Below are 22,188 nucleotides of genomic sequence, written 5' to 3'. Positions count from 1 at the left end.
CCCTTCTGTGCTGAAGCATCTTATTATATTTACTGTATAAATAGAATAACCATAATACCTGAGAAAATAGAGAGCTAGCAGTATACATACCCAGTTATTTATTAGTCACTGTGTTTGCCCACTCTATTTTGAAAAGCTAATGACTAGCTCTTTAGACTTTTTTTAGCCAAAGAGTAAAGAAACTGTGATTTATGTGGTGTGTCTGATTTGTAGGGTTGGGGGAAGCATGTCCCTTACTGGTAAATAAGGCTTCCCCAGGCAGTGTGTTTTATTATTCTGGATACATAATATAATAATTTACTAGAAACGTAATCAGATTTAGATCCTCCTAACTAAATCATCTATGTACACTAACTCTCTCTATTAATTTAGTCTTGTTTGTAATGCATGCATTTCCTAACCTAATAACGATTTCCACAAATCCTTTGATCCTATCTGAGGACATTTTAGGATCATGAGCATATTTCCTAAATAGTAATTATAAATATAAATTGCGTATCAGTAAAGACTTTGTATCTCCTCTAGTCTAAACAAATCACTGCTTAAAAAATGGAGGGGAGGGGTCAGTGTGGGGGTGGAGCATGAGAAGAGGGCCTGTGTCCAGCACCACTATAGATTTAGGTCTTAAATTTGTATTGCAAATATTCATCTTTTTTTGTCACTAGTGAGTGGGACCTTGATGAATAACTGAGAATCAGTGGATTGAGATGTTCCAGATGTGCCCAGACTACTCAATTTCCCCCCTAAACACACAAAGCTTTCTTATGCCCTTTATAATACCCAGAATTTGGTGTCATCTGTTGCTGCAGCACACAAAACTTGTGAGTGTGGCCAGGAGTCCTCCCAGTTTGCTGCACTCAGGGCTATGAGTAGGAAACCAGGTGGGTTATTCGTGTGGTCAGTGCATCCATGGGCACTCAAGCAGAAGGAAGGAATGCTTTTGTCAAACATAAGCACGTAAATCTGCATCTGGGTTTTGAATTTTCAGACATGTAACCTTGTATTTGGGAAATGAGTTCAAATCTCACCAGAATGGTAATTAAAATCTATGCTGTTTCAATTTATTTGCTACTGCTTCACTGTACCTGGTTCCTGAAGCTTGGGAGCTATAGGTAGGATGTTTATGTATTATATTGGAAGAGGGACAGCTGTTTTTATTTTTCTGTAAAAGCTCATTAGTAAATATTAAAGGTACAAAAATCCCAAGGGTTGTTTTTCTAAAGAGAATCCTTTTTAAAGTAAATTTAGAAGGGAACAGACAGCAGCTTCAGCTTTTAATTAAATGGCCATATCCCTTGTGTGTAGCCTGTAAAGTTCAGGCAGAGCTGTTGTCTGTTGGTATGTGTAAAAATTGTCATCTTGCCTTGTGAACAGATTGAGTATTGAATTCTTAAATATTAATGACCAATTTATTTTGTTCATTCCCTTTTTTTTCCTTTTTCCAAATAAAGTATGAGCAGTTCTTTGCTCATCTTACAGAAAAGTAAGAAAAAACTTTGATTTTTCTGCCGCTTTCCGTGTGGGAGTGACTGATTTAGCTTTAGAGTCAAAGTTGTGGGAAGAATTTCCTTTTCTTTTATAGCACTTTGTTCTTTGCTGCTTTCTATGATCCTGTGCATTTGTGGGTATTTCAGGAGGGCAGGTCTTGCTTTGGACTGGAAATAGGAGCTGCAGGTTTGGGTGATCTTGCTGGCTTGGAGGTTGCAGTGAGCTTTATTTCAGCCCGGGCTCAGCGCGAAGGGTCAGTTGACTGCTTGTTCTCCATGCAGGGAGTAGTGTGTTCTGTAATGTTACTATGGTTACATCCCAAATTAGAAGCTGCAATGTTAGTGTTTGAAAGGCTGCCACCTATTAAGGCTCCGAGGAGTGAGTGAAGATGTGCAGCCTGCGTGAGGAGCAGACGGAGTTACTGTGACCGGGAGCCGGAGTGCTCAGGCAGCCCTGCAGCCAGAGCAGGGAGAGGAGAGGGCTGCTACAACACCCAGTGCACATCACCCCTTGGAACTGAGCAAAATGGACCCGTGCAAAACAAACTTGGGCTGCTTTGGGATATTTTCTTCCAAAAACGTAACGCTCTGCGTGTCGTTTTTAGAGGGTGTCAGCGGAGTCTTGTCTAACTGGTTTTATGATAAACTCTTAGGTTGAGCCATTCTGTAAAGTTGTGTCTTGACAACATTAGGAGAAATTCCTCAAAGCAGTTTGGAGTAATTACAGTTGTCAGGCTTGGTGACTTCTGCATGGTGGCACAAGCCCCTTGAGAGTTGAAATACTGAGGCCATAGGTGACCTATCACTACTCCCTATGGGACTGTGCTTTCTGGATACTCCATGAATACTTTGCAAAGTTCATTTTATATGAACATGAATATATTTATTCATGAATATCAACGTATTTATTTATAGTTGAATGGAGTATTATATCAGCTGTAATGTGTTGAAAACCTTTCAAGTGACAGTTCAGAATGATTAATGACAACATTTTCAAGGTTGGTTATTCTTGCTTTTAAGCTTTATTTTTAACTTTTGGAAATGTGTTAATACAGAGTGTCGTAAATGCTTAGTTTTCATTTTCCATGTTGAGAGTTATGCTCATTCTGCTCTTTTCTTCTTCTTCAAAAAAAAAACCTTCTCTAGTAAGTTCATCTAGAGTGGAGACAGGGTTGGAAGACACTGGGAATTTGCTTGGCTACTCTGATATCCCAACATGTTTCTTAGCTATCCCAGACATGTTTGTAAGTGAATTAAAAATAGCAATCTGGAAATGACCACCAGTGTCAGTGTTGCCTGCCTTATTTTGCTTAGTAGATTTTCACCCTTGCTTGGCTGGTAGTGAAACCCAGCTTTTACATTTGGTGCATTTTTTTTATAATGGTCAAGATTTTGCACTCTGTTCTAATAACACCCAAGCCATAAACTTGATGATTTCATGAACTACTGAGTGTCATAATTTTAGAACTTGAATGCAGCAATATAGATCAATCATAGAACTAGAAAAAGTTCCCAGTTATTATGAAACATGCATCAGGTTTTATGTAGTTAATTATTATATTTTATTCCATAAGGAATATAAGCACATCCCCAACTTCACAGAGTTGTGAGAGAGGGGAAAGTTCAAGTGATGTTTTCAAGTCAGAAGGGGTTTCTTGGGAAACATTTCAAGGAGATGTTCTATAATTTTAAAGCTTGTATTTTTTTGTTAAGTAAACTGATGTTTTAGGTGTCCAGCTAGAATTCAGTCTGTTCTCCTATCACAGCTTTCGTAGAGGAACTCAGGTTTGGAGGGCTTCAGAATTTTCTCAAAAAGCCGAAGTACAAAATATAAAGTTTTGGTCTGCTTTGATTCACTTCTGGTTTTGTGTGTTATGCAAATGTATATTGGACTACTTTCAAGATGTGTTTCTTTCTTCAATACTGCGTTGTTTTCTTTATGATATCTTTTCTTTCTTCTGTATTCTGATTTTTCATATCTTTCCCCAGGCGCTGCATGCAATTATTGCTGATCTCAAGTGCTAAATGCAGATTTTATTCTTGCAGGGGATGGACAACATAATTTCATTTGTGTTGTGCAGGATTTTTGGTTGTGTGGTTCCTCCCTGATGAACTGACAAGCCAGTGCCAGCAGTAATATTTTCTGCCTGTCACAAGTGTTGCTTTTGCATTCTGAGAAGAGCAGGGACTTTATGAAGCTTTGATTCAGCACAGCAGGGGAGAGGAGGCCGAGCAGCTGAAGTACCAAAAATTCACAGGCAGTTTGCAGTGGGAAATGGGCTGGTGTTTCATGGCTTGTTTCATTTACCTGCCTGCACTATATGATCAAGGTACCCCTAACACCCACCCTCACAATCCCAGCATGAGAACTGGAAATAAAAACTCCAGTTCTTACAGAAAGTGAGACTCTCGTGGAAGAACTGGTGCTAAATATCCAATTTCAAAGCATGGAAGATGGAATGAAGGAAAATGGCATCCTATTGGAGATAATAGGAACTAGCTTTTATGCCGAGGAAGAAAAATGTCTTGTTCCAGCTGCTGCCACCTGTCCAGACCTTGTGTCTGCCCGATTCCTTCCCTTTCCACCCCTTTTCTCTAGGCTATGCTCAGGCTCTTGAGACATCCCACACTTTCCTCCCAGTAACTTCAAGAGGCTTGGCTCATCAGGTTCAGCAGGGGATGCAGACATCCTGCCCAGCACTCTGCCATGCTGGGGGAGCTGCACAGATTATCTATCTATCTATCTATCTATCTATCTATCTATCTATCTATCTATCTATCTATCTATCTATCTATCTATCTATCTATCTATCTATCTATCTATCTATCTATCTATTTATGGTGGGACCAATTAAGAGATTAGCAAGTCCAACTGTTCATCCTCTCACTAAGTTTTTTTTCCCCCGTGTGTATGTTTTGTACAGGAATACGGAGACATTTTGTCAGCCTCAAAAATTTTTAGTACTCAGATTGATGATGCATTTGTTTAGTGAATGTTAAATAATGTGAAACTGAGGAACTGGACTTTCAGAGCTGTCAGAATTTCCTGTGACTTGGGTTTGAGACACGTACTGTGTCTTTCCATCTGTCACATTTCCTCAGTAGCTTTAGTGTGTTAATTCCTACAGCTCCCTCCTGTAGGTATCCTCATTTACAGCTAATTCTGGGGGACATGAAAGGTTTACAGCAGAAATAACAAAGATTTAGCAAGTGCCTTAAATGCCTGAATCCTTTTCTTCAAGCACAGATGCTTAAACTAAGAAAGCCAACAAAATCTGTGGAAAAAAATCCTTTCTCCAGTGACTCAAGAGGTCCTATTCGTGTAATAAATTTCGGCAATATTTGTTCATAGCCAACAGAAAATGTGGAACATAAAATGGAGGATAAATCCCCTTTTAAGAGCAATTCCCTATTGCCCTTTTTTTGACATGTTGAAGGAACTGAAATTCCTCTAAACACTGTGCACATCACCCAGTCTGACTGAACTGCTTCAGCCTGGCCAGCTGGGGACATGTCCTGGTTTACTGAATACTGTTCCACCCTCATGTTCCCCTCAATTTGCTCTAGTTCCCAATCAGTGGAGATTAAGCTGCAGACTTTCCTCCTCTAAAATTCACAATAAACTTAAATTATACCATTCCTTGAGCGGCTTCCAAGGAAAAGGAAGCTCTGCTGTGGAAATCATGGATTTTGTCTGAATAACCATGTTCGTAATTCCTTCTGTAATCTGTGTAAGACTCTAGATTAGTTTCATGAGCCTGAGGATTTTTCTCCCACAAATTACTAATGTAGAGTCAGTAACCAGGACTCCTAGTTCTCAAATACTTGATTTAGAGGAAATCCTCAGAGTCTGGTTTGTATGATGTAAATTGACAGAGAATATTGATTGAGAACTAGAGAATTTTTATTATTTTTTGCTATCTTAAGCTATATGTCAAACTGAAATTCCAGGTGGTTAATTTTCTCTAATTTAGTAGGTTCTAACAGAAGAAGAAATCAGAGACAGCTCTGATTAACAGAAAAAATGCTGGTTGTATTTAATAAAATAATGCTGAATTAATAAAATTTGGCCTAAAATCTTGTAATTCATAATCAGCATCTGCAGAGAGTTCTGTTGCTGATGTGTCTTAATGTAGTAAATTTATAGAGAGCATTTGTCATCTAAAAAAACCCACTCCACTTCTTAAAAAATACAAAAACCTGTCATCCCTTAAAAACCCCACAAGATCTCATGACCTTGGATGATGGGTTGCATACTGTAGATTCATTGAAGTCTTCTCCTCTTGAGGATTTTTATAATCAAACATTCAGACTTCTACAAATGCTTTTTCTGTAAGTTTTGGGTACTGCATGCTTGTTTTATCCATGTGCAAGTATTATGGTTTACACTGCATATCAAAAGATTGAACTGTTGATGAGACCAAATCTGACCCACTTTTTTTCTGTGGTTTTTTTTTCGTTCCCTCACACTGTTGGATCTTCATGTTAGTCTTTGCCTTGGTGTTCCTTATTTTGACAAATATAAAAAGCCCTTCTATTGTGTTTCTAGGTAAACAAGCAAAGTGATAAATAGAATAAAAATTCCTTCTAATTTAATAAGGCCTGGATATAGTACAGAAAGGGAATCCCTTTGTTTGAGAATCTAGGTCACCTCATAAGGAAAAGGTTTCCCTACTGTGAAAAATTTACATTTGTCATTTTCTTGGGTTTTTTTCCTATTTTTCTTTACAATGTGCCGGTATCTGTACTCTTATGCTGATGACAAAAGGGGGAAGAGGTTTTTTATTCCATGTAATTAAATGTCACTTATCTGAGGTGCTTGGGAGGAGGAGAGTGAGCAAGGAGATACGTCAGTGAAGTGAGAAACGCTGGGTGCAGCAGAAAGGTTGGAGCAGCTCTCTGGCGTCTCTGTTCTCCTCTCCCTGACAGGTTGGTTGGGAGCAGTGCCAGGGTAAAATTGGATCTGTGTGTGCACAGGGTAATGTGCACAGGGTAATGCACACAGTCTCCTGAGCCTGTGGAATGCCACCACGTGGAATAGATGCAGCAGCCTGCTCAGAGCAGGCTGGTGCAGCCCGGGTCCCGTGTGGCTGGAGCGCTGATGGCTCTGTGCAGAACCGCCTGCTCATCCTGGGAGCAGTGCTGAGGCATCCATGGCACGCCTGCAGGGGTTATAAATAGCAGCTCCGTGCTGGGTGGCAGGGCTGGGGCTCTGCTGGCCTGGAAGGGAGCGAGCAGGAGTTCTGAGAAGCTGCCCCGAGCTAAGGAAATCGTGGGATCGGAGGCATCCTCCATCGTCTCGAATGGAAAAGACGCTGCCTGGAAGAATCTGATCCCAGCTGATTGAGATCTGAGGGTGATAATAACTTGGGGTTTTCCTCAGAGCAGCTTTCACAGTGGCAGTGCCTTCAGATGTGTTTCTTCAAACTAGGCACTAGGCAGTGACAGAAATTTTTGTTGGAGGAGATAAGGATTTTTGCTCTTCCTTCAGAACAGGCATGTATTCATTCCCCCAAGAATATGCCAATGCCTGTGAAGTAAGGAAGAAATACGTAGTCTGGTGTTAACTCTGGATTGGTTGTTTTTTCTTACATTTTCAAAATGTCTTCTTGGAAGCACAGGAATAAATAGAAAAGTGTGAAGTCTCTGGTCTGTGTCCTTACTATCAGCTCGTTGAGCTACGTGTAAAATTACTCTGCTGCCCATGCTCAAAAGGTGATGCTGCTATTTTGTTTTGGTGTTTTTCTCGTAAAAGTAGAGTATGACTTGACTAAGACAAGGAAGATATTGGATGAGTCTCTATGAAATTGAATCTGTTTGTGACTGGTAAAGCCATCCTAAGCACGAACAGAAAGTTCCAGGGTGTCGTAACAGAGGAATCTTGTTACACTTTGTGTTGGTTTTTTTGTCTCTCATTGAAATCTTGGCATTGAAAGCCTAACTCTATTCCAAAACATTGTCTGCTCTTAGTGGTTTACTCATTTTTATTTCCTGCCACTTAAGTGTTTAGCTTTCTGAACTGAGGGGATTTTACTTTGCTGTAGAAGAAAAAAAAAAAGAATTTATTTATTTTTTATCACCGACATTAGACTTTTCAAAGGTGAAACAGCTATTTGGAGTACCAGGACAGATGTGAGGGCTGAAGGAGAGCTGAGGAGGTGTTGCTGCCTGTGGCAGATTTCCCTCTGATAAAGTGTGAAATGCCCAGGATCATCATGGATGACTGATGGTTGCTCACACGTGAGGAGCAGGAATAGTGGCTGTAGTGCACCTCACCGGTGAGTGCTGACTGGCAGCCTGTCATCTCCAGGGGTTACTCACTCTGGGAGGTTCTTAAAGATGAATTTTGTGTGTGTGTGTGTACACAGTGAGAGGGCACAGCTGTTTGAAAACTTCCAGAACCTCTGTTGCGATGCATTTTTGGGTCTGCTCATTTAGGCAGGGGTTATTTTTTTTCAGCAATGGATGAAGGCTGTATAAAATTTACGGTGTAACAGGAAGATCCTAAAATCTGTTGATTTTGTAGAGCCCTTATTGTGTCCTCATCTTGGAACAGGATGGCTCCAGACTATGTGAGACCTTGTCAGTTGACCTTTATTTAAGACAATGCATTTCTGCACTGCCAAAAATACAGCTGAGTACAGTCATGTGATAAACCAGTTCTAGTGCAGTGCTAGAAGCTTGGAGATAGTCTATCTAGTGTATGGATTGGGTGTAAAATGAAAAAAAAAATTAAAGTTGAATGCTGTCATCTTAGTGCTTTGAGAAGGGCTTAATTTAATCTTCTGTACTAAAGAGAGAAGAATAATGGGGAATTTAGATATAATGCCAAAGGAAGCTGAAAGTAGAGGCAGAAGCCCAAATGGAAAAATTCCTCTTTTGTGATACAGCCAGAAGCCTTCCTGTATTTTAACTTAATGCATGATTTATTGCCACTGCAGTTAGTTTTTGATCTGGACATGTAACATCATCAGCTTTTATATGCTCCAGCAGGGGAGTATGAATGATATGTTTCTTCAGGATCCCAATACCAGCAGTCCTTTGCACAATCTCTTTGGTGTATGGCGTTGTAGCAGTAACACACAGATCCTGTTGGAGCCATGCTAGCACTAAAAGCCTTGAAGACACTTCTTTAAACATCTCTATTTCTCAAGAGGCACACAAGTAGAAAGCTTTGTTGCTGTGATGCAAATACAGTATATATTCTTCTCTTGTTTGTCCTCAATATAAGAATCTGTGATGTATGACTGGAATGCTTTTCTGTCCCAGGTGGCTTTGTTAGGTGATGATTAATATTGTGATTTTGTTGCTTGGTCCCCCTATGTGATTTCTTTTGGAAGGAAATCAGCCATGTCCAAAGGCTGTATTACTTTTGGCAAAGAGCCAGGCTCTTAGAACATCCTGAAATGGAGACAACTGAAACTTTAATGTATGTTGTCTGTTTGTTCTCTGGGTATAAACCAGAAGGTTTAAATTTGTTGTTGTGTTTGGGGGATTATTGGGTTGGGTTTTGTTTTCTTTAATTTTGGAGTCTATAGGATAAATATAAAGGCTTAATTGAGGAAATACAGAATTTTGGGTTCAGGCCTGGCTCTTTCTGCTGACATGTACAGCAGTATGATTTTGTGCTCTGTAGTAGGGATACCTGCAAAATACTTCAACTTTTCGTCTGTTTACATCTTTACCCAGGGAGGGAAACTTCAGCCCTTTTGAAATTACCCAGTTGCACTCAGTGAAAATTTCTTGATGAAGGGGGAATAATTAATATTTTGGTCTAATTTGAGTGCTCCTTCCTAATTGTAAATAAAAGAATATTTTAATTAAAACAGACTTTTGGAATGAGAGTTCTGCAATGAAAAGTGTGCATTGGAATGGATCTCACAGGGAAAGCTGGAGGCAGATAGCACTGGAGCACAGGGTGATAAATGACACACGAGCACCAAAGCCTTTGCATTTTTGTTTGGGGTGTTTGATTATGATGCTGCATATGAAATTTCTACATCCTGCAGCCAAAGAAAAGGTATCTAGAATGCAGATTTTGTCACAGCTGCTGTGACTGCTGTAAGAGGAATGCTGTAACTGCAAATTCTGGAAATGCTGACTTCAGAATATTGTACTGAGAAAAATAGGTTAATGATGTTGACTCTAGGTGGAAGCAGCCATTTGAGGACACTGAAGAGCACAAGTTTTGTTTTGTTTTTCAAAGATGTTTTATTGTGTTAAATATCTAAGTTTACCCATGGGAAGCTGCAGGTAAGTAACTCCTGAAGTTTAATATTACAAGTTTGAGGTACTATTCATACACTGCTTAGGAACTTTGCAGCTTTGAAGTTTGTGTGTGTATTCTTTTGAATCCCAAATTGCTTCCATGCTCTGTCTTATAAAGTGGGAAAATGCTTCCAAGGGTGTGTTTGTATTGTTGAAATCTGAATATAAACATTGCAGTCCAACAATAGGTGTGGTTTTTGTGTTGACATCTTTTGTTTTACTTGATTCAAATGTGTAAAGTCATGGGGCAGAAAGAAACACTGCAATCAAATGTCAGCTCTGCTCATAATAGTTCTTAAAATAAGGCTTTTTCACAGGGCATCTTATAGCAAGCCTGGACATGGGAAATGTAAAGCATTATGTTCACAAGAGCTGCTTTCTCCAATTTGAGATTTTTAGTGAAATAAAAGTTCGTTCACAACATGACCAGTAACTTTGTGCTTGGGGATAGATTTTTCAGCTTCTAGTGGTAAAACCTAAGCTCAGTTCCTCTGAACACATTACCAGCCTTAACAAGGACTGTTCTGGGGCTGCACATGAGCAGAGGAGCTGGGAGCACAGGCTGGGCTGGCAGTGTGGGAGAAGTGCCAGCCCCAGGTGGAGAAAGCTTTGTTTGAAGCTTTTGTCACAGCTCTCCTGCATTTTAACCTTGCATATGCTGGGTGTAAGTGCAGTGTAACAGAAAAAATACAGTTTGTATTTAATATAATAATGCTGAATATAGTTAATAATGCTGAATGCTTGACAAACATTTCACAGGGGCCGTTCCAACTGTACAAGCTGTAAATGCAAAGCTGAAGTTCAGTGTCTGAGAAAAGGGGAAATGACCAAATTGTGGTCTTGCTGAGGAGAAGTGATACTTTTGCTGCCACTATGATCGGGGTGCTTAGCTACAGTTATAAATTAAAAAACATCTGTTCACCCCTTGTCCTCTCACCCCCTCTCCGTGAGAAAACTCTGCATCTTGATTTGATTCACTTTGTCTTCATGGTGGACAACATACTTTGTTCCTTTCAGTCTGTATTTTTCAAAAGGAGTTAAAGCAATAAAATCTGTAGAGTAAGAGCAGGACGGGATCTGGGGGGGTTTGTGAATTGTGGTGTTCCTTTGGTTAATTTTAACTTTTTTTTCTCCATATGACCACTAAAACTGAACTTGTGAACTGAGACAGCTGGGGCAGGACAAATGTTCAGAGACAGGATTCTGGTTATCTTGTAAGCAGATTAAAACACCCAGTTTTCCCCGTCTGGGGGAATTACAGGGTGTGGATAACTGCAGCATGTGCAAGTCCAGAAATCTTAACACTTTTGTGCTGGACTAAAACTCAGAAATTTTTGCAGAGAATTACTGCTCTATTTCTATCTTGTCTCATGTTGTACAGATCTCTCTTGTGTCTCAGTATCTTGTCAATAGTTTTATCACCAGCACTTAAGACAGTGAACCTGCCCTGTCTGAACAAGACAGTTTGTTGATCTGAGGGCTTTAACCAATGTCATGCTGGGGTTTCACTGCTCTGTTTGCAGATGACATAGATAATTTCTAGAAATACACTTATTTTTTCCTTTCTCACCTATACCCACTGCTCTGTCACTTTACTGTAGCCACTGAAGCAGTGGGCATCCCACAAGAATCTTTTGGGTTGTGCTTGTGTAACTCACAAAAGTACAAGAAGAGTTGAGGAAGAGAATCTGAGGTAGCACAGGTTTCATGACCGGTGTCACTCAGCTGACTGCAAACGTGTGGTTCAGTATTACCAGCAGCTTTATTACAGTTACAGCAGATTTCACTGTCATCATCTTTTGGGGTTTAAAAAGAAGTATCTTTGCTCTTTCAGCTGAATTTGCATAGCAGATGAGCTGTTGTTCATCCAGGAAGTCAGAGTACAAGGCACTCTGCAATTTGAAGGTTTTTTAGCCCTTTTTCTGGCCTGTGGAAGTTCAAAATAGCCCTTTCCATATCCAAGTGGTTACAGTCCCTTGAATGATCACATCCATCGCTGTCATCACTCAAGCCCTCATCTCCTGGCTTGTTTGTTAGAATTTTTTATAGCTGCAGCTAAAGCTTTTGATCCTGAAAAACACATCTTTGAACTCAGCAGTGTTTTTTCTAGGCAACACAAACAACCTGGAGTTCATTGCTCTACTGTTCAGCATTGCACATTGGCTCCTCAAGGAGTTTAGTTTCAGGATTTTCCCCAGATATTTTAATTCTTGCTGGGTGATTACTTGGAAAATTGCTTTCATCTCTCTGCCCATGACCACCCATGAAAATTGTGTTTTCTTGTAACATAATGTAATATATAAGCATAGTGCTGGGATTGCTAAAGCTGGCGAGGTACAGAATAATATTAAAACTACTTTTCAATGAATAGAAAGGAGAAGATCACATCAGGATGAAGTACAACTGGGAACAACTGGAGCTGGATAAATTTGTTGAACAAGCAATCATGAAATAACCCAAGGTCTTTAATAGCTGCCTGCATGTTAGAATTCTAATCCAGCATCCCCTGTGTTGTAGCAATAGGAGTCAGTATAAGCAGGGGAAGGCTGGAAAGAGCCTCAGCAGTTTCTGTTGCATTGACATGTTTGACAGCATCCCACAAAGTTATTTGGTGACTTGAGTCTTTTAAGGTTTTTTTTTTTGAGAAATTTTCATACAGAAGGATCCATCTGTATTCATTTAGGCACCTGCAGAGCTTTTAAAAACATTCTTCTCACACAAAGCATTTCATGAGTCTTTCCAGAAGTTGCAGAGGAACCTTTCTGAGGTCACAGAGACCTCTGCTCATGTATTGCTCACTGAGTGCAGGTGCAAGTGGGGTCTTCCTGCTGCTCTGTACTGAGCAGCATTTTCTGTAATTTCAGTGTGACTTCCATTGAATCTCATTTCCAAAGCTGAATCTGAACACAAAAAACCAACAGTGCTGCTCTGTATGTTTGGAATTTGCTGTGTGTTGTGCTGTTTTGCAGATGGATTGCTTGAGCCCCACATTCTGGGATATTTCTGATAAAACCCACTTCCCGTGAGTGACTGTCCCTGTCCTCAGAGGCAGTATTGCAACTAGTTATGATTATGTGAGGTTGTAAGTCAGAGACTCAAACATGAGCCAATTGCAGTAAATTCACAATTAGATACAAATTCCAGTTCGGGGGATACAAAATCCAGTTCTGGATGTGTCCTGGGCTGATTGTGGCATGCAGAAAACCAGCAGGGTAAAAAACCTTTACACCTGGCTTTTGAGAAGGATGAAGTAATCCCTTAATATTCAAATTGTGCTTCTCAAAACCCTTCCTGGCTGCCAAATAATATGTGTGAGGCTGGCTTAGATAACTAACCCAAAGGGAAAGAATTCTAAGCAAAAATAATGTTTTAGTGATAACTGCCTTTGTCTTTTCACTCAGTTCAAGGAAACGAGTCTTTAAAATGAACACGGGTAAGTACAGACAAGCCTTTATTTTTCAAACAAACAAACAAGTCCTCTGGAGTTCTCAGGATTAAGAGTTGTTGTTTTTGGTGAAAACAGCTTATCCCCAGGAAAACGGAAGAGCTTACATGTTTAATCTTCATCACCAACATCCCTCTTCTGCTGAAAAATTGCCATTTCTATAGCAACAGTTTGAGTTTATGTGAGCGATGTAAATTCAACACAAAGTTCTTAATTTTACAGGTACTCTGTGCAATAAAGGTGGGAGGAGCTCCAGCACACTTCTGAGAGGGCTCCTCCAAGGGATTGGACAGCTTCATGTCTTTGTGGAGTGGGAGACAGGGACACGGCATTGCCACCCTGAGTTCCTGCAGCCACTGCTCACGTTTATTGTCTTTTACAGCCTTTCAAATTTCCTTACAGACATGGCTGGGCAGGGCTCTCACCTCTGCCCAGCCCATGGCACTGCTGTGGGTGTCTGTGCTCCAGAGGGGCTGGCTGGGCTTCTCTCTCTGGGTTTGGATCTGTTGTTGTTGTGTCAGGGCCGTGTTTACTCCGGGCTGGGCTGGTCCAGCTGGTGTCTGCTCAGCCACAGCATCTGTGCAGCCACAGCCCAGCCAGCTCTGTCACAGCTTAACTTTGGGGGTAATGGTTTTACAGCATCTCAGTAGTTGTGGCTTTGATTAATTCTTCTCAAAAGTTTCTCCAATGATTTCTGCTTTTGTTATTATTGCAACTTTTTAATAAGCCTTTTTGTCCCTAGTTGCTCACTAGTCACTACAGTTTGCTTTTAGATTCTGGGTTGTTTTCTTTGCAGAACCAGAATATTTCCTAAGATATCAATAGGCAATCCAGGTAATTCAGTTACGTTTAAAGCAAATTTCTTTTAACTTGGTAATGAGCAAGAAATGGCAGTGAATATTTTTCATGCAATGACACTCATTGCCAGGTCTAACCTGCTACTGAAAACATCCATCAGTTCTGTTTATCCCATTTAACAGTGTCAGGGGTTCCGAATTTGAATAATCTTGTCAGTTTTAATTCTGTAATGGATTAATAAAGGACCAGATTTGTAAGTGAAACTTTTAATTTGCATGGTGTGGTACAACAAGTGTTAGTGTTTAAGTTTAGGTAGTCCCTGGGTGGCACCAGCAGTTTTATTTGTGCCACCCTCCCCTGGTTCTTCTTTCCCCTTCTCTTGCATCCCTGGAGTGCTGTGCTCATTCTGATTTCCTTACTCTTGTGAAATTTGCTATGTGTATTTCAATATTTGGAAAACTATAATGAGGCTTCTATTACCTTTGTGAGATTGACATTGAATTTTCTGGCATGAAACTGAATTTCAGGATTGGAGGGCTTCTGTGCTGGATAAGACATACATAATACAATATATGTATTCAGTATAATACATTTTAATATAATACATTAAAGGTTGGACTCAATGAGGTTGAAACTCTTTTTCAAATTTAATGATTCTATGATGAGTTTTGTATTTTGAAACAAACATGTTCTATATATTTTTTATCAATCCTCTTTCTCTTGTGACATCAGTATTTTTAGTTGTCTAAGTATGAAAAAGTGACTCTATGCTGTTATTTTCTTTAGGTAGTTGGTATGGGAGTCCCTTGATAAATACTGGTAAACTTCTGTTAAAATTTGTTCTGTAAGAATATCTTTAATTCTGCTTAAACTCCCACTCTCTCTTCCGGGAAATAAGGAAGTTGAAACAACATAAACAGTAGAAATGACCTTTTCATTAATATTGCAAACAATGGAAGTGAAAGTTACTATAATATTAGAAGTATTTGCACAATAGTTAGATCCTGTTATCAAAGTCTATTATTTTACTGTATAGTTTAAAATTAGGAAGGCAGTTAAAAGCTTGCAATTTATTATTTAAGTATGTCTTGGGGGATTGCATGCAGATTTGTGTGTGCATAGAAGTACGAAAATAAACTATACCAGTTTAATGTACAAATGAAATGATTATGTGAAACACTAGTTAAAATATTACTAAAATTTTCTTGATGCAAACAGAAGTCAGAGAATTATTGGGAAGGCTGCAGAGGCAGAGCCACTGATTTGGATTATTTTGCATGACCGAAAGGCTTGAATTTTTTTCCAATTTAAAGCTTCTAGGAGCTTTAAATTTTTTGAACAAAGCTCTGTGTTTTCAGAATCCAATTTATATGAAATAGATGTTTCTATCAGGCTTCAAGTAGAGCATCTGGACCAGTTTTTACATACCTGCTTTGAAGTCAACCCTTTGTTTTGGCTGTTTGTTCATACATTGATATATGCAATATTTAATTTATAGAAAAATCATATTCTTTCTAACTATGCAGTTGTTTTAGGCTTTTCTGTAGCCTGGCTTTACTAAAATTTTCAAAGGTTCAATACTTTAAGTCAGGAGATGATAATAGAGCTGCTGGTAATTACAGTGAGTTTTTACAGTCTCTTGTACCCTGAATTGAATAGATGCATTGAAGTCTGTTCCTAAAGATAAATTTTACAAGCTTTCAGTCCACATGTAGTTATTTTCTTTCTCTTTTGAATCCAAGTTTTAGTGTGTTCCTCTTGACAGAGCTGTCTTTGGGTGAATTCTGTCATGGCTGGAAGCTGCTCTGTGTTTTACATAAAGCAGTTGCTAACACTTCTCTCACAATCAAATGTTACTTTTTGCTTCTACTGCTTCTGGGCAGGAGCATGCAAGCTACCCAATAATTTGCAGATTTTTGGGTGAAATTCTGGGACTAATTTAAATATTATTAAGGAACAAGATAGTAATTAAATTTACCAAATTAAAGCCACAAGATGGCATCAAGTTGTCAACTCTGTCCTTTGCTCCTAATTTTTTTTTAAAGGTCAAAATACTCCAGGCTCTATCAATCTCTACATAGAAAGCAATTGGGAAAAGGAATATGCAATGAAATAGTTTTTCCTTCCACCATTTGAACCTATGAAGCTGCCATAAGACATCTTTAGTAATTTGGTTTTAAACAGGATGGTTTATTTTCTAAAGGGTAGCAGGAATTACTGTTCAGGCAATTTTTCATTCCAGTTGGGAAATTAAGATAACCTAACTGGATGTTAATGCTAATGTTTAGACCTAAGAAAAGCATGAAGTATCTAAAACACAAACTTTTTTTCTAAAATATAGTAAAAGAACAGTTGGGTCGTGATGAATCTGTCAGGTAAATGTTGGTAATGGGTCCTTTTTGTTAATTAATATACATAAATTGCTGTTTTAAAAAACTGTTATTTTTTAAAAGGTCAAAAAACACTCCCAAAGGTTTCAAAAGGTGTCTAAAAGAAAATAATAGACAAACAAACCCCATCACCCACTCTTAAGAGCCTTAAACCCAGCCACAGCTGTACTAACCACACGTACTGAGCTGCTTTCCACTCGTGCAGTGGTTTGTGAACCCAGTGGTTTTAGATGTTTAGGTACAATAATGCTAAACAGCAGAAGTAATAAACTGAACACAAACCCATGGTGGACAGAGAGATTTTAAATGTCTAGAATGACTCACTAAAATGAGTCCCACCGAGAAGCAGATGCAGCACTATAGGGGAACGAGGCAGTGAGGCTCAGGAGAGTTTGGAGCTGATTACATTCTCTCAGGTTGTGGCTTCTGAGTGGTTAAAATGTAAATCATAAGTAAACTAGATATATATATATATAACCTTCTATGGTAAATTAGCAGAAGTAAGCCAAGTAATGTGTTTTTGATTAAAAAAAAGTCAAGTGGTTGTCTTAAAGATTTGTATTTTTCAGATTACATGGTTTTGTTGCTAGATTAGTTTCAATTTATGAATATTCATAATATACTCCTTAACAGTGTCAAACAGCTTATGCATGAGAATTAGGTATGTCATTTTCGAGCAAAACTGTCCAAGTATTCAGAAATTTTGAGGAAATGAATGTTCTTTAAATAGCTAAACAGTGATTTCTGCTGCTTGTGATGCTTTGGGTACGGCTGCACGAACAAAAGCTCCCTTAGCTGGAGCTGGAGTTTGCAGCGTGCTGGTTACTTCACAGTAACTTCTAGATTAAAAATTTCACATGAGAAGATTTGAAATATCTTCCTGTGTGCTCAGTGAGAAATAACTCTGGCCTCTACAGGGAGTGAGAGCATGCAAACCAGGAGCTGCCTCTGAGTAGCTGGGAGGCCACAAATCACCAGCAGCAACTCCTTGGTGTAGTTGGATGATTCAGCTGCAGAGGTTGTTCTGTCAGATGAATTCTCTTTTGCTCTGGGACAAATCCTGGCAGGGAGTTCTCTGTGGTTAGACCTGCCTTAAGAACAGGACTTGGCTTAAATCAGTGTGTTGTGATAGGAAAAGCTTATATCTCTATCTGAATGCTTTTGAAAAGTGTTGATTTTAAATCCAAACTTAGCAGGACAAAGGAAAATATTAACGAAATTATCCTGATAATGACTTCCTTACTGACACCAGGTTTTCCTCTCCACTTGCAGCTCTTGTCAACCGTCACAGCTCTGTACTTGTGTTCTTTTCCTCACCTTAGTAGTATACATTTCTCCTTACTAATCTTCTGAGAAATATGGGGGTGAACTATTAATCAGAGTTTCTTCTGGTACATCGGCAGCAGCTTTTACAGAATAGGAGGGAGTGGTTAGATCACTGAAAACTGCAAAAAGAGAAGGGGGGGTGTGAATCACCTCCAAAGGATTGGTGGTACATCTTCCATCAGGTGACAGCTGAGCTTTGAGGATACCTCAGTACCAGGACCTGTGAGCTGAGGGAGGTTCATTCCTGAGATTATCAGAGTCTAAGGTACCAATTGATACAACTGAAAGTTGTAACCTCCATAACTTATTGATTTGCAGAATTTGGTCTTACAAATTTGGTCTTCCATGCTCATAGGCATGGAAGTGGTATTTAGTAATTTAAATGAATTTGTTTCTTACTATTAATCAGATATTTTTATGTGATTTTTTTCTCTACTTCATTGTTGGTTTGAGCAGGGGGGTGTTTTGTTTCTTTCAGCTGCCATGCTCTCAAAGCCTTCCTTTTCTGTGTTAGGCTCCTGCTCTGAGTTTCCCATAAATCGCTGTAGAGCAGGGAATTCAGAGGGGAGTGTGAAGAGCTCCCAGACAGATAATTTGCCAGTTACTTCATTAGGCTCAAGCCACTGGTTTGGCTTTGATTCTTATTTGGTTGTAATGCTTCCCCAGTTTCTCTGCAGCAGAAGCCACTGGTTTGGCTTTGGTTCTTATTTGGTTGTAATGCTTCCCCAGTTTCTCTGCAGCAGAAGCCACTGGTTTGGCTTTGATTCTTATTTGGTTGTAATGCTTCCCCAGTTTCTCTGCAGCAGAAGCCACTGGTTTGGCTTTGGTTCTTATTTGGTTGTAATGCTTCCCCAGTTTCTCTGCAGCAGCTCCTGGTTGTGCCCTTCCCTGCAGGCCGTGTTTGAGTCATGGGGAGCCCTGGATGAGCGGCAGAGGAGGCAGCAGTGCTGCACTGCTGATTGTGGAGGGGTGGAAGGAGGACTGAAGGTGTGGGACAGCACACTGGAATGGTGATGCATCTGAACTGGATTTAGAAACTTGAAACTTGGCTTTGCAGGAACTGCTGTTTCTTTAGGTTGATAATTTTCTTTACATTTCATCAAGTACTGTGAATTTAAAGAAGTGTTATGAGAGAAATCTTGGTTTCTTCAAAATGAGTAACTAGTGCAGCACAGACTCATTCTTTTGACACAGAACATGGTATCTTTCTACAGAAAGAGGTGCAAAATGTTTTGGTTTTTTGCTTTTTGGAAAGTGGAGGTAAAAAGAAAGATGCTGTTTCTCAGTTGCAAGGCTTGTCTCAAAGGTAATCAGCCTTTCCTGCTGCTCTTCCTCTAGAGTGTGGTGGTATTTTCATTTTTATGATTTTCTGAGTAATTATTGTGAAAGGACATTGTCAAAAATACCTTTCCTCTGCTGCTATAAAAGTAAGTCTTAAAATAACAGGTACTGACTCAACTGCCCTACATAAATGTTGGTATTTTAATAATCAGAAAAGAGCACAGCAAAAGTTGGGATAGGCCTGTTACTTGCAGTGCAGGGTTAAATCCTTATACTAAAGATTAATGGGAGGTTGGTGCCTGTAAAACTTACAAAAGCTGCTCACTGCACCAAATGTCAGCTCCAGCTTATTGTAACTAATCGTGAGTGGCTTCTCTACGCTCAGGGAAGAGAGGCTTTGAGTAAATTTGTGTTTTCTATGGGCTTGTGTGGGAGCTTCTGCGTGTACTTCAGAGATCATGAGATAAAGAGTTCTAACTTTCATGATGGAAACTTAAAAGCAGTTCCTCTAAGTGTTATTTAAATCATGGAACATGAGCCTTCTCATTAGCTTTCTTTTATTTTGCATTACAAAACATGCTGTTATTTATGCACGGACATAGAAGCCTGATAATGCTGTATTGGAGTCCTTTCCAGCAGGTTTTTCTCTGAGTGGGATCTCTGACCTTTCTCAGTGTCTCATGCTTGTAGGATACCTCACATAGTGCTTAAGTACTTGTCAGATAAAATGCATGGTTTCATGTTAAAAAGGTTTTTCCCTGTCAGCTCTGCAAATAGAGGTGGCTGGAATATTCAGCAGCTTTTTACCATGTTGGTGCTGTGTGTTCTGTTCAGTGGGGTTTCACAGCAGCCACCGAGAGCAGAATTTGTTCTTGCAGGAGTTGTTGCTTTGGAAGCAGACGCGTGACCTCACTGTTTTCTTTGGTGCTGGCTTGACTCTGGGGAGTTAACAAGAATAAACAGTAGTGCAGGTCTTTTGTGTGTTACATTAAGGTAATTGGATAAGGCATGAGCAGAACTAATTATCATGAGAGCGCTATTTCTGGGCACTGAAGCTCCTCAAGTCAGGAATGCATTGCAATTTCTGGGTCCTGGTTTTCCATCCAAAGCATGAGTGGATCTTCTCTGGAAATTTCTATAGCCAATTGCTTATATTTACATTACTAACCCTTGGTGAAAGTGATGGTAGATAAAATGAAACAATACTATAAATGGGAAAGGTTTTTCTGAATGTATATTAAAAAGAAGTTTATGATTGGTTAAAATGTAAGACTGTAAATGTTCGAGATTGTGTCTTCCCTAAACCTAAAGCAGGATCTATAAAGAGTTTGAAATATTTTCTCTATTTTCTCCCATCTCTTTAGTGGAAACACACTGCTCTCATTATTGTGATATTTTCTGACATGAAGCTCAGCTGATAATGTTGCCTCTTCTGTCTTTTCAAAGGAAGGCGCATCTGCTCGAAAAACACAAACCCCGGCAGCACAGCCTGTGCCACGGCCAGGTAAGGTGCCACTGTCACGAGTGCTTCTGTCCCACACGGGCATGAGGTTCAAAGAAGTTCTGTTTAAAACTCGAGTTAGCTCAAGGATGAAGTGTGGGTCATTTGGTTTTGGCCTTTAAATGTGCATATATTGGGAAAAACCCCATAGCCTTTTGTTTGTTGTTATCCCATGGGACTTGGGGTCATTCTCCTCAGTGTGTTGCCCAGTTAGCCCATTGAAAAGATGCACTGCTGAAATAAAAAAGTCACAAAATTCTTGGTTGTGGGCTTGGTATGTCACCAATTAAAATTTCACAAAATTCCCACTCAAATATCTAACAAGAGCTTGTTAATACTCCATGGATAAACAACTTAAACAGAATATCCAATTTCAAAAAGAGATATGTTATTACTTCTAGGATTAATATATCAGAAAGAAGTAGTTCTCTGAATGTGTTATCATTACTTCACACTTCTTAGCACATAAGGTATTTGTAATGGGGCTGAAATCCTCAGCTGGGTTTTTAATTCCCACTTAGTAGATTTTGGCTACCAAGTCCATTTGTCTGTCAGGTTGAATCTCGAGTTTTGATTCAGTGATGGAATGATAAATGCACTTTGTTTAAATAAGAAACCATTAGGATGAGTTTTTGGAAGCATGTGAGACCAGTACATGAGGGACAGTGTTTGCAAACTGCTGTGCAGATTTGCCCCTGGTTTACATACTCTGAGAGTTCAGTGGTTTGGTGGAAGAAGGTCTCAAGTGGAAGGTGCTATTTCAGGACAAGATGATGTTATGAAAATCCCAGGGACATTCTGGGGGGCTTAAAAACAAAACTAGCAGTTAAAATGAATATACTTTTTCTAGAAGTACTGCTGGAATACTGTATATCCTTTTTGAGACTCTAAATGCTTTCAATGTGTGCCTCGCTAATTCCTTGAGATTTGTTTGCAGGATTTAATGCTTAGACTTAATATTGTAAAGCTGCTTCTTCCCCCAAAATCCATTCTAATATTGAATGTTCTCAGCATGCCTAAATGCTGTTGTGCGCAGATTCTGCTGTTTGGTTATTTTGGAACTGGAAAGGTCATGCTGCCTGTCATACTTATCTCACTAGCCCCGTTAAGCATCCTAATGCAGATGGAGTTGACAGACAGCACTATGAAAAGGGTAGAAGTGGCAAGAACAGAAATGTGACTGCATTGTCACAGTCTCTGCTGCTGGCTGTGATTTCCTGGGCACTTCCTGCCAGCAGTGTACATTATATAGGTGAGATTGATACTGCCCTGCTCTAAGGCCAGCCCCATCCATTATCTTGCTTCTATATTGGAAATTGAAGGGAGAATAAAGAAGACAGGTGTAGTCAGAAGAGGTTTCTCTTTCTGTCTGTTCTAGGATATTTTTGCATTTTGATATTTGGATATTTTAAGAATTCAGCTGTTCTATTCTTAGCAGGCAGAGCAACTAAAACCTGCTGTTTCCAGGAGGATGCTGCTTTGCACATAGGAATCATTAGTTAAATTAGGCTAAAGTGTTGTACAGTAGTGATTTGAAGAAAATACTTGAGATGTGCTCTTAAATTATGTTTTTTGGCACCATTTTGCATTACCAACTTTTTCTCCTAACCTGTCTTTGTACAGCTATTCAATTTCTTACAGATGCTTGTTCTGCCTCCCCCTCCTTTTTGTTTTGTTGTTTTTTGCCTTAAG

The 22,188-nt window shown here is 39.4% G+C and overlaps 1 protein-coding gene across 1 annotated transcript in view; it reads left to right on the top strand.

The window, feature by feature from the left end:
• Positions 1-22,188, top strand: part of CDC73 (cell division cycle 73) — a 100,827-nt gene that overhangs the window by 63,535 nt on the left and 15,104 nt on the right. The window contains exon 11 of the mRNA XM_063407713.1: positions 20,442-20,499. Within this exon, the coding sequence (XP_063263783.1) occupies positions 20,442-20,499 (58 nt within the window). The remainder of the gene's footprint in view (positions 1-20,441; positions 20,500-22,188) is intronic.

The sequence above is a fragment of the Prinia subflava genome, chromosome 10 (assembly GCF_021018805.1).
Source record: "Prinia subflava isolate CZ2003 ecotype Zambia chromosome 10, Cam_Psub_1.2, whole genome shotgun sequence".
NCBI classification, from domain to species: domain Eukaryota; kingdom Metazoa; phylum Chordata; class Aves; order Passeriformes; family Cisticolidae; genus Prinia; species Prinia subflava.
The sequence above is the reverse complement of the archived record's forward strand: the minus strand, read 5'-3'. Positions and strand labels throughout refer to the sequence as shown.